Source organism: Pterocles gutturalis, unplaced genomic scaffold (assembly GCF_000699245.1).
Source record: "Pterocles gutturalis isolate BGI_N339 unplaced genomic scaffold, ASM69924v1 scaffold6539, whole genome shotgun sequence".
In the NCBI taxonomy this organism is placed as follows: Eukaryota; Metazoa; Chordata; class Aves; order Pterocliformes; family Pteroclidae; genus Pterocles; species Pterocles gutturalis.
The window spans coordinates 11,492-23,810 of record NW_010130496.1 but is presented as its reverse complement, the minus strand read 5'-3'; the positions used below and the strand labels follow the sequence as shown (position 1 = coordinate 23,810).

The following is a 12,319-nucleotide window of genomic DNA, read 5'->3' as shown; positions in this document are numbered from 1 at the left end:
TGGTCATCTTTTGAAACTGTTGGTGTATAGGAATCTGACATCCTTTGAGCTAGAATTATTAGACCCTTTTGACTAGAAAACTCTTTAAGAGTAAGTGGGAGAAGTCAGTTGTCAGCTAGAGGAGTTGTTACAGCCATTCACCGAGACATTTGGGAATGAGGCAGGTTTTGTCCTTCCATCAGACTGTCTTACCAGGGTCTAAAGCTCTAATCTTTCAAGACTAGTCTACAGGCTACTAGAGTGAGAGTTTTCTTGCATGTTGTAGATTTATTCCTGAATATAAACCACGATCTTCTTCCTTTGCAGGGTAACCTCCTCCTAACTGGTGACAAAGATCAGCTGGTAATGTTGCTCGATCAGATTAACAGCACTTTTGTCCGTTCCAATCTCAGCGTCTTGCAAGGCCTGCTACGCATCATCCCTTACCTGTCCTTCGGGGAAATGGAGAAAATGCAGATTCTGGTTGATCGATTCAAGCCCTACTGTAACTTTGATAAGTATGTTGTCATATTTCAACTAAAAGCACTTGAAATCAGTTGTACTGACAAGTCAATACCTTTTATTTTCCTCATTGATGCTTACTTCAGTGTAATGTAAAGCTTCAGAGATTCCTGGTGCATAAGCTTAATTTCCTATTTCACTTCTAAACTGTTTGTAAAAGAAATATCTGAGTGTGTAGCTCAAGAAATAGGACTTCAGAGTGCATTCTGAGATGACAAGGGTCTGAGTAGCTTCTCTGAGTCTCTGAGCTGGAGTAGGTATGTGCATTCAGTGATAATGTAACGAGAATTACGGGCAGAGGTTTTTGGAGAGGCTCCAAGTTACCGTTTCTTCTCTTCGTTCAGGTATGATGAGGAGCACAGCGGAGATGATAAAGTTTTCTTAGACTGCTTCTGTAAAATAGCAGCGGGAATCAAGAACAACAGCAACGGCCATCAGCTGAAAGATCTCATCCTTCAGAAGGGAATTACGCAGAATGCTCTTGACTACATGAAAAAACACATTCCCAGCGCAAAGAAGTAAGGGTCACTACTTAATGTAGGTGATAATCGTGAGCATCTTTCTCTCGTTTCATCACCACAGCAGGCTTCCAAGAAAGCCATTACCAAGTCCATGTTCAGAATTGTTCAGATTTCGTACAGCTGTGATGCAGAGGGTCTGGTGAGACAGTGATGCTTTAGAGATGGGCTAAATACCCTGTAATCTTCCCATGTGATGCCCATCCGAGCTGATTTCTTGGATATCACAAGGCTTGTGTTTCCTGCCTGTTCCTTACCTCTTGCACCATAATAGAACTTTCACTACTGATGGCCAGCTCATGAACAGAAACAAATCCGAAGGCGAAGAGTTGACACTATGGCTGTTAGCGTACACAGCACGGAAGTGGGAGTGTGAATGTCACTTCATTAATTAATGGAGGAGGGACGCAGGGGGAAGGGTGCTTGTCTTGCCTGCAGCCTGTGCTCTGCAAACTGTGCTGCTGGCTGACCGCCAAGTGCCTTTTCGGAACGGGTGACTGCCCTTCAGCTGCTGCCTCTTGTTTTCTGTGCAGTTTGGACGCAGACATATGGAAGAAATTCTTATCTCGACCTGCGCTCCCTTTTATCCTGCGCCTGCTCCGAGGACTTGCCACGCAACACCCTGCTACGCAGGTGAGGAGACTGTTCTGAAAGCCACGGAGCTCGTGGCTGGCTTGTTGTGCTGCTTTTTGTGTCTGTAGATAAGCAGTGTTTTCTGTAGTATTTCTGTGCTGTTATTATTGGGCAGGGAGAGATGCACCAGCTTCAGGTATCATCTGGAAGAAGCTGGAGGGCTGAGATTTTGACTTAAGTATTTTCTCTTGCTGTGTGGTGTGAGATTTACACACCGATGTGAAGAGAAGGTAATTTAGGACTGTGAGCTGTAGGGTATTGATAGGCTCCTCAGGAGCTGATTATTGTGTTAATAATGCTGTTTATCCAACATCCAGATCCGAGCTCTTAGTAATAGCAAGTACAGAGGCAAATTGCCCTGCTCTCCTGGTTAATGGTCCAGGGTCCTTAACGCAGCAGCATCAAACAAGAAAGTCAGACAGTTGGCAAATATTGTTCCGGATCAGTGCTTCAGCTCGGCTGTTGTGGCTGGGGTTAGAGGGAACGGTTGCTGTCACGTGCACCCTTTTTCTGAGGAAAGCGCTGTGTTTCCATCCCTGTTAGGTGCTAATAGGTACAGACTCCATTACCAACCTGCACAAACTGGAGCAGGTGTCTAGCGATGAAGGGATTGGGACGTTAGCAGAGAATCTTCTGGAGGCACTGCGGGAACATCCAGAGGTGAATAAGAAGATCGACGCTGCCCGGAAGGAGACACGTGCAGAGAAGAAGCGTATGGCCATGGCAATGAGACAGAAGGCGTTGGGCACTCTGGGGATGACGGTAATGTCTGTTTGCACTGACGGCAGACTAGTGATCTAACAAGCTTTTCTTTCTGTTTTGCTAAAACTGCCACACAAGGAATTGTGTAAAATGATTTACTGACAAATATTGCGGAGCTCGAGCCTGCAGTTTGCCTGGTGCTGCTGGGAGAGTAAATAGGGTTGCTAATAGCAGGCTGGGAAATTTGCAGGGGAGGGGATGGCAGTGTTCGTCATCGTCTTTTTAACCTGCTTGAGTTGTTCTCTCTTTCAGACGAACGAGAAGGGTCAGGTAGTGACCAAGACTGCGCTGCTGAAGCAGATGGAGGAGCTTATAGAAGAACCAGGTCTGACTTGCTGCATCTGCCGGGAAGGATACAAATTTCAGGTAAAGTGAGATAAAGTCACAAAGCCCTCTCACCAGCTGAGGGGAAAAAAAGAAAAGGATACACTTGCCGATATCTGGCTGTACAAGGGTTTGTGTGTTGACTCTGGGAGATGAGGTTTGGTTCTTGGGATTAGTAATTCCAGAGGTGGTTGGGAAGTGGAAGTGTGTTTTGAGTGAGAGCTGGATGCTTTCAGTGAAAAGTGGGGAAAAAAATAAAAATCAGATCAATGCAAGTTTGAGGTAGGGACTGGCAGAGATGAAATTCAGCGCAGTGTGGAAATGGTACAAAGTGGGAAATGTTACAGATGTTGATGATCTCTGACATAGCTGTTGTGTCATTGCAGCCTACAAAAGTCCTCGGTATTTATACTTTCACCAAACGCGTTGCACTAGAGGAGTTTGAGAACAAGCCCCGAAAACAACAGGGGTACAGCACAGTCTCTCACTTCAACATTGTCCACTACGATTGTCACCTAGCAGCTGTGAGGTACGTTCCCATCCCATCAGTGGTGGCTGATGTTACTTTCCAGGGTGGTTTGTGAGCAGGGCACTTGGCCTTGCATGGGTTTGCTTCTGAGTTGGTCGCTTCGCAGCCTGGAAACAGCCATGGGCTTCTCTGTTGTGGTTTGCTTTAAGGCGCCACGTTGAGGTCAGGCCTGGACACTGAAAAGTGAAGTCCCTAATTTAAAGAAGATGTGGAATTGTCAATTTTTTCATTATTTCTTAGACAGAAACTTGCATACTTCTAACGTGCCTGGGTGTGGCTTGCTTTCTCAATGCAGGCTCGCTCGCGGCCGTGAAGAATGGGAGAGTGCAGCCCTGCAAAATGCCAACACCAAGTGTAATGGGCTCCTGCCGGTCTGGGGACCTCATGTGCCAGAGTCTGCTTTTGCTACTTGCTTAGCACGGTGAGTAGAAAAACTTCCTTCTCGAGCTGTTTTGCATTTGGGTCAGTCCATACGTTACCACACAGGCATGCTGGTTTCAACCCATGGAATCAAAGATGATGGCAGCTAAATCTCAGTAAACCTGAGTTATTTCAGATTCTACCATCAAGAGTACATCTAAAAAAAGTTCAGATGTCTGTTTGCTTCTTGGCTTAAATAAATTCATTACCTCCTTAGGCCCCAGTCGCTCCTGAAGACGCAGTGTGCAGTAACAGTGTTGATTAATTTCTGGCCCAATGACCCCCTGCTTTACAAAAGAAACCTGTCTGATACCCACAGATTCCCTTGGGTAGATTTCCAAACCTCTGTTGGCTGGTAGTGAGCTACAGTACCCTGACCACTTACCTACAACAGATGGAGATGGTTTGTCTCGGTGTCAATATTCTGGTCCACCTTGTTCTGGGTTTGTACCATCACGTTAGAAATCAGGAGTGGTAACATCCTCAATGCATTTCAGCCAGAGTGATGTGTCCAAAGCCCTGGACGTGGGAAAACATTATTGATGAGTGTATGTATATATATATATATGTATATATGTATATGCAGATGGAACTGGATTTGCCAGAGTAAGCTGGGAACATCCCTTCGGGGAGGTTAATCGAAGGTAGCACTGCTTGCATTTTTATATCCTCTTTATTCTTTAAAGCTTTTCTATTAAATACTCAGATTGTGAGCTATGGTGTGGAATAAAATACTTTATTAAAAGTTTTTAGAAGGTTTTCAATAGAGTACCACTGACTGCTGTTTTTCAGACACAACACGTACCTCCAGGAATGCACAGGGCAGCGGGAACCCACCTACCAGCTCAATGTCCACGACATTAAACTGCTCTTTCTCCGTTTTGCCATGGAGCAATCGTTCAGCGTGGATACTGGAGGAGGAGGAAGGGAGAGCAACATACACCTCATTCCGTACATCATCCACACGGTGCTCTACGTCCTCAACACGTCAGTACCTTTCTCTAGCAGCAGGCTCTGCCTTTCCCTCTTGGTCTCGAAGGGCTGCACTCTGGGCTTTGTTACATGTATGTGGCAAGAAAGGTGGGAAATCACAGAAGTTTTAGGAGGAACCAAACTGCACTCTTTCAGCAGACGTGTACAGGTTTACATTGTTCAGAGTAAAGCGTTGCCGCCCGAACATGCAGGATAACAGGGAACCTATTGAGTAAAAGCAATTGGGAGTTAGCTTCTCTTTCCATTCGAGATGTAATTATTACCTCTGGGGTGAGCAACAGGGTGATTAGATTAAAGAAACACTGCCAGCTTCATTTTCTCTGGAACAGACAGGAGACACTATGATGAAGTAATTGTTGTTAGCTGAAAACTTCACCCTGGTATCATTTTATCCGATGTGAAAGGAGCAGAATCGGGTTTGGTTCCAGTTTTGACCTACTGGAGCATTCAGCTCCGTCAGATTTGCCTGACTTCTTAAAGTTTTTTTTAAATGATTTTTTTCATTTCATTTTCATAAGCAGCAGCGTAAGAACACTTCTACTGAAATAATATCTTGTTTATACATAGAATAAGCATCAGGTGTGCTTTGGCGTGACAGTACGCCTGAGCAAACAAATCTATAGACAGCTAAATGCTTTTGAGTGCGTGAGCTGGTTCTGATAATACAGCATCCCATATGAAGATGTAATGCCCATATGCCTTTTATTTGGGTAGTTAGAATCCAGAAAGTAGCATTAATTAGCTGAGAGTATAAATGTTAAAATCTATGCCTCTTCAACCAAAGTCACTCCAAATGGAGTGCAGTGAAATCTCTCATTTTCCCGCCTGGAACTAATCAACGTTTTGGCTCTAATACAATTTGTCTATTGTTTTTAATATCTATCTCCAGATCCCTGTACTATTGTTTTCTGAGTCCCTTGGGAGACAAATAAATGAAACTATTCTTTTCATCTCGTTAGTCTGCTTACTGGCACCAGAGCGCCCAGAACCCGCTGTGCGGCTCTTGGATAAAAATGCATTATGTCGTTTCCAGGCTTTATTTTTTTCGAAAGACATGTCTCTTATTAAATGGAGAAAACAAAAAGCTACTAGTTGGCTCCCAGCTGTATCATGTAGCAAATGAAAAGGTCACACAACCCTGACACCCAGACGCAGCATTATTTGCTCGGATGCTGCTTTATGCCTTCCCTGTAGTATATCTGACTTAAAAATCGAGGGACCTACCTGCCTGGCAGCCTCTTCCTGATAAAGTAGAGCAATAGAGTGCAGAAAAGTGTGATATGTGTTCACAAGTTCTGCTGTAACACAGCGATCGCACCGTCAGCTCTGGGGTGTCAGGACTCCGGAAGATGCTTGGAGCTAGGGCGAAGGAAAAAATTCAATATATATGTAAGCCTGCAGTAAGTGCCCTCTGTTTTTGTTTTTGAAGCTGGCCTGTATCTGCTCAGTGATTGCTTTTGCGGTAGGTGAATAACATAAATTGATTCTAAGGTCTGGCTGCAGGAGCTGCAGTCACGGGCTTGGTGTCAGGTGGGAGATGGCACAACCTGAACACATGGACTGGCCGGCCTGACTCTTATTGTTTTCTCTAAAAAAAAAGGAAAAATAGCTCTGCAGTGGTATTACCCTTTATTGAGGCAATGCCAGCTGCCTTGCGACCCTCTCCAGTGGCACACACAGCTCCGAGGAAAAGGTGGATTTGCTAGGCTTGTGGATTCCCTGGAGCAAACACTCAACCAGCGGATGAATTTGGGGAAAAACCCGATAGCGCAAAGCTCGCCCTGCTTTTTCCTGTGTAGCACTGCGTGAACGCAGTACCCCAAAGCTCCTGAGACAGAGCAAATCAATATGTAAGAGCCAGAACAGCTGCTGAAGCTTTTCTTGCATTTCAGAACTCGAGCGACTTCGAGGGAGGAGAAGAACCTGCAGAGCTTCATGGAGCACCCCAAAGAGAAGTGGGTGGAGAGTGCCTACGAGGTGGACGGGCCCCATTATTACACCGTGCTGGCGCTGCACATCTCACCCCCCGAGAAATGGAAAACCATGCGAGTGGAGATCCTCAAGAGGCTCCTCGTCACCTCCCACGCGAGAGTGGTGTCACCAGGGGGAGCCAGCAGGTCAGCTGTCACCCCACGGGGCTCCCAGCTTTCAGAGTTTCCCAGTTTCAGAGCCACCAGCATTAACCCTGCTGAGTAGCTTGGGTACTCGGCGTTGCAGAGCTGTGAGCAGGAGCATTCAATTCTGGGTGTTTTTTAGAGTGGATCAACCAGTTCATCAGTGGGAGTGATGCTTTTCCTAGGAGTATAGCTCAAAGTAGGTAAATAGTAAGATGCTTATTTCCTCCCCACGTCAAGTGAAGCAACTTCTGTTGTGCCCTGTGTCAGAGCCGCCAGCGTGCTCCCTGCTGGCCTTTCTAAAGAAGCTGTTTCTATGCTCTTTTGATCACTGCACCAGCTTCCTTAAATAGAAAAATAGAAATAGAAATCAAATGCCATTGCTTTTAAAAAAGAAAAAAAAATCAATAGCAGCTGTCAGGCACTTGAAGTACAAGAATAAGTGGCTGTGCCTGCCTGACAAAAGCACATATTTCCTGAGAAGGAAGGGGAATTCCAATTTCTGAAAAGACGATTTTAAATAGCTGTCATAATTAGGAATAGATTCATTCTTATTCTAAGTCGCCTTAAAGGGCATTCTTATTCTGATGACGTTAATTATGTGTTTGATAAAGTCATTACATTGTCGTAACGCACAACACAGCATGCATCAATGCTATTAGAGGCATCAAAAGTGAAAGAGCCCTTAAAGGAGCTCCGCTATTGATTTCTGTGCTGGTTTCTGCTGTTGAAGCTCTGCTCTGTGCTCGTGGCTCCTGTTTCCACCACCCTGCCTGAGTTCTGGGAACGGGGGTGTAACAGTTACAGGAGATATCGTGGTGGAGGTCTGTTTTCTCAGACACAAGGGCGTGCAGCTTTTCATGTGGCCCACCAAGGAGACTGGTAAAGCAAAGCCCCTGCGTGGGTTTGCTGTGGATGTTTGATGGTTTTTAAAACCCTCAGTAAATTACTCTGTTTATTTCCCACCTTAGCTGTAAGCATGTGTGGAATAAAAGCTTATTGAAACAGACATAGCAAGAAACTTCCAGCTAAACCATCCAATCTCTGGAAATTCCAGGGGAAAACACTCAGACATAGCAAGAAACTTCCAGCTAAACCGTCCAATCTCTGGAAATTCCAAGGGAAAACAGTTCTCAGGAATTATGTCAAGGTTTCTTCAAGGGCTTTCTTTAATCCCTGCAGACTAAGAGAGCACAAAGCCTGCCACTGATAATACCTCTCAGAAATAGAAATACAGCAATTCCTATTTCCAAGGTTTTATTTATTCTTATGGAAAATCAGGAAGAGGGCGATGGACAGTGAAATGCTCTGCGGATAAGTGCCCACACCTTGAATTTGTAGGCTAAGGCAAGGAGGAAGCCACTGTCCGTACCGTCAGGGTAGTATGTCTGCACACAAAAGGTTAAAATTAGCATTCCACGTTAGATGCAGCACAAGGGTGCTGTCTGGGAGCAGCATCATTCAGAGCAGGAGTCCTGAGCTGATCCTAAAAAGGGCTTGTGGATCTTATTAAGGAAGATGCAGGCAGTACCCTGCGTTCCCTCGTACTGAAGCGAAGGCAACAAATGCTGCCGGTGCGCTGTCCCGTGGTTAGGTGTTTCATCCAGCTGCTCAGCTGGATGAGTCAGTGTAAGACACATTTGAGGTGAATCTGGCCAAAAATGTCTTCTGTCTCTGCCAGGAGCTACAGCAAACACAGTTTGTCTGCAAAACCAAAGCAAGAGATGCTCAACCTCTTCTGTGTTTTAGAAACACTTTGTATTTAAACCCAAAGATGAAATTCCCAGGATGGATAGGAGTTCTGGGTTTGATCTTTTTCTGTAAATATAATTTCCAAATTCTAAAGAACTGACTCAAGTGACTGCTCACCTGCTCGTTACTACTGAACCAAGAATTCTGGCTAGAAAAATCCCATAGATACTTTGCAGTATAGCTTTCATCTGGAGTTCAGGAGGAAAATATCCTTTTGATTTTCTTCCCTTTGCTCCTGACTGTGACCTTTCTAAAATATTCATGAGAGAAGCGAGGCTCCCAAAGTGTTAATATCGAACTTTCTGCTGGCAATCCATGCATAGCCAATGAGCCTGAACCGGCTGACGTTAATGAAAACGCGGCAGCTAGTCTATGAAGGAGCTGTTCCAGAAGGTAGCTACCAGACTTAACCCACAAGGGCCTTTTAGTTTTCAATTAAAGAACCAGACTCCAATTAGATCAAAAAACCATTCACATAAAAAGAAACTCTGCCTTGCAATATTTGGGAGTCTAGAATTAGCCTCGCTGTTCTTCCCGTGGAAATTTAGTCACCTTTACTAATTGGTTTTCCTTTAAATAATTAAGCCTAGCTGCCCAAGCAGACTGCCACCTACCAAGCTGTCTGTTTTAGGGACACACTCAAAAATGTCTCCTTTTAGAACAGGAGCAGCACAACGTTCATTTCCCCCCAAAAAACCCAACTTGTGGCCAGTTCCAGTTGGACCCATGGTCAGACCGATGCCCTTTTGTCTTGCTGACTTGCATCAGTGGCAGCTGAGCTAGTTCTAGATGCACAAAAAAGGGCTTTTTTCCCAAAGCTTTTAAGTGGAGAGCAGGAAGCAGCATGTGATGGAGGCAGATGTACCTGAGAAACACATGCAAGAAAATTCCAAACCCATTAGAGTTGCTGGCAGGAGGTTCCGCCTTGCCAGAACCTGTTTGTGATTAATCCTGCAAACTCTGGGAGCTGTTATCCCAGGGCAGCTCTGCACCTTTTATAGCATTTCTCCAGCCAGGTGCTGAATTTCCAAAAGAAGTCCTTTCATGGCGATAGAATAACAACCCAGGTATTAAATGGAAATTCTTCCATTTCTTCAAGGACGAGAATTTCCCCCAGAATCTTCCAGAACCACTTGTGTGAGTTAGAAGCAAAACCATGTTCTCTGTCATGGATACAGACTGTGGCTCTTAGATTTAGTGATTTCTTCAGGCATCTGCTGTGCTCCAAGCAGTGAGCACACAAATGGGGGCTGTGCATTGTTTTTTCCGATTTTGCTGTTCACTTCCTACGTGCTCTTAGCAGCCTGCTTCCCTCTGAGCTTGTTTTTTTTCCTGTGAAATAAGATTTTTTTGGCTAAGTGCTTTGCTTACACAAGGCACAGCTGGTAGAGTGACTTTCTCCCTATAGAAATGGGTGCACAGGGATCACGGGTGTCAGTGTTTGTTTCCTGCCCAGAGCCATTCCCCGTGCGTAGCAGCAATGGGCTTTTTGGCCATTTCAGCTTTTGCCGCTATTCATCAAATCAGTTTCCAAAGCGTAGTAAAGTGATTAACTCAAAGATTGATTTCATTATCTTCCTAGACTGGCAGATAAGACAGTGAAGGAATACGCAACGTACCGCTCTGGCCTTCTCTTCTGGGCCCTGGTAGATCTCATTTACAACATGTTCAAGGTAAGAAAAAAAAAAACAGGTTCATCTGTATCAGCTTTCTAACCTGACTACACGTATTGGAAATAGAAGGCAGAGTCTGAAGCTCCCTTTTCCAAGATCCTTGTAAACGTCAAACTTCACCCTGTGTGAACAGAAAGGCTGCAAGGGGCAGCCTGTGCTTATTGTGCCCAGTTCGGTATCTGAAGGATTCAGAGACTTTTCCAGTTTGCAGCCCTCCTCCTGTGTTGTGTCCTTGTTTATTTGTTCTGTTCATGGGTCACTAAAGCAAGGACGTTCAGAGCTGCGCCCAGGGTAAGGAGAGAGGTGGGGGAATCCACCAGAAAGAAACTTCCAAAGGGAGCTAAATAATTGGGGTGAGAGAATGCCAGCGACCTTTTTTGTGTTCCGTACAAAAGGATTAAAAAGTCCCATATGGGGTCACTTCTCTATGTGGCTTGTTTACGAGAGGGAGGAGATGCAAGTCCAAGAGCAATGGGAGGAGGCATCAGGGCTTGCAGTTATTCTTCTAAATAGGTTACTCTTTATTTATTGATTGATTTGGTCCCATTTTCCCCTCTCGTAGAAGGTGCCTACCAGTAACACAGAGGGAGGCTGGTCCTACTCTCTTGCAGAATTCATACGACACAACGACATGCCAATACACGAAGCTGCAGACAAGGCTCTGAAAACCTTCCAGGAGGAGTTCATGCCAGTTGAAACCTTTTCCGAGTTTTTGGATGTGGCTGGTAAGCGTGCGCTTTCCCTTTTATAGGCTGTCTTATGCAACTCGTGACTGCCGCTTGCTCATCCCTGCCACCGCTGCGGCAGCTTGTTTGTACAAGGCACCGAGGGGAGGAGACCTTGGCACTCCAGCTATTGCCCAAGCTTTTTCAAAAACAGTCGGGAGACACGCTTGAGCATCCCCAGACAGGAAAATTTTTCTCACCTGATCCTGCGGGTCCTCCCCCTGCTCTGTTAAACATACATGCTTACAGCTTCAGAGTGGTTTGGGTATACGGGGTTCGAAGGCTGATAAAGATGTGTTTAGTGCTGTCGGGAGTTCCTGCCCTAGGGACTTCGATACTGCCAGGAGATGCTGAAAATTCACCTGCAGAGAGGCTACTCTTACTTCTGTCACGAGTTAGTTGTGCCTTGGACCCGTCTCTCGCTGTCCAACGTATGGAGCAGCTGGGCAGCCATCTAGCAGGGTCCCTAGAATAGCTCTATTCCACGAGAGCAAGTGCCGTATGGATTTAATGTACACGCTTTGGTCCCTTCTGCACGTGCATCCAACAAGGGTTTATCTTCATCTTCTCCATACTTAAAATAACGCTGCAGCTGTCATTCTTAACTGACACGTGCCCTAGCACAAACCCCTGATGTGGGCAGGAGAAACTGCTTTGTGAATCTAATTATTTTGTATTGTCTTCTTTTGTTTAAAGGACTCTTATCAGAAATCAATGATCCCGACAGCTTCCTCAAGGATCTTTTGAACTCCATCCCCTGAGCCGCCAGCACAGAGAAGCGTTGGACAGAGACTACACTAGCTTGCCTTCCATCCCTTTGTGTTCCTCCTCGTGCAGTCTGTCCTTTCCCTGAGGAGTGCTGCAGTTTTGTTGTTTTGGTTTTTGTTTGATTTTTTTGTTTTGTTTTGTTTTTGTTTTTATTTTCTACAATTTTTCTTCTTGGAGTGATTTGGAATTTAGATTTGTTTTATCTTGTATTTCAGTGCTTCTGTCTGTAAAGCCTTGTGTATTCGAGCTGGTTGAAAGAACTTGTACAGAGAGGAATCCAAACCAGTAAATCTTAATGCTTTAGTGTGCACCTCTTTGAAGTTAAATAAATCGAACAAATGGGTAAGATGGGTTTGACTAGTACTTTAACCATGCAGTAGCCTCAATGCCAAGTTCTTTCTCATCTTTTCTTTCAGAGCTCCTTCTCCCAGGGCTCAGAGCTGCTGCTCTTTGCAGCCCATAGTCTGGACAAGGAGATACGGGAAACAAAAGGCTCGTAGTGAGCGAGGAAGCAGACTGACACTCTTTACTGCTGGTACATGCAGAGCAGGGTTCCCCTTGTGGGACATGAGCCTTAGAGACTCGGGGACTGCGAGGACAGCGTTTC

General features: G+C 45.2%; 1 protein-coding gene across 1 annotated transcript in view; it reads left to right on the top strand.

Annotated features, from left to right (window-relative positions):
• Positions 1-12,058, top strand: part of UBR4 (ubiquitin protein ligase E3 component n-recognin 4) — a gene marked incomplete at its 5' end in the record, with an annotated part of 75,051 nt that extends 62,993 nt beyond the window's left edge. Inside the window, 12 exon segments of the mRNA XM_010080236.1 lie at positions 307-497; positions 846-1,019; positions 1,553-1,652; positions 2,196-2,414; positions 2,667-2,780; positions 3,125-3,267; positions 3,563-3,688; positions 4,480-4,674; positions 6,573-6,797; positions 10,129-10,219; positions 10,782-10,944; positions 11,641-12,058. Of these exon segments, the coding sequence (XP_010078538.1) occupies positions 307-497; positions 846-1,019; positions 1,553-1,652; positions 2,196-2,414; positions 2,667-2,780; positions 3,125-3,267; positions 3,563-3,688; positions 4,480-4,674; positions 6,573-6,797; positions 10,129-10,219; positions 10,782-10,944; positions 11,641-11,705 (1,806 nt within the window).
• Between the last annotated feature and the right edge of the window lie 261 nt (positions 12,059-12,319).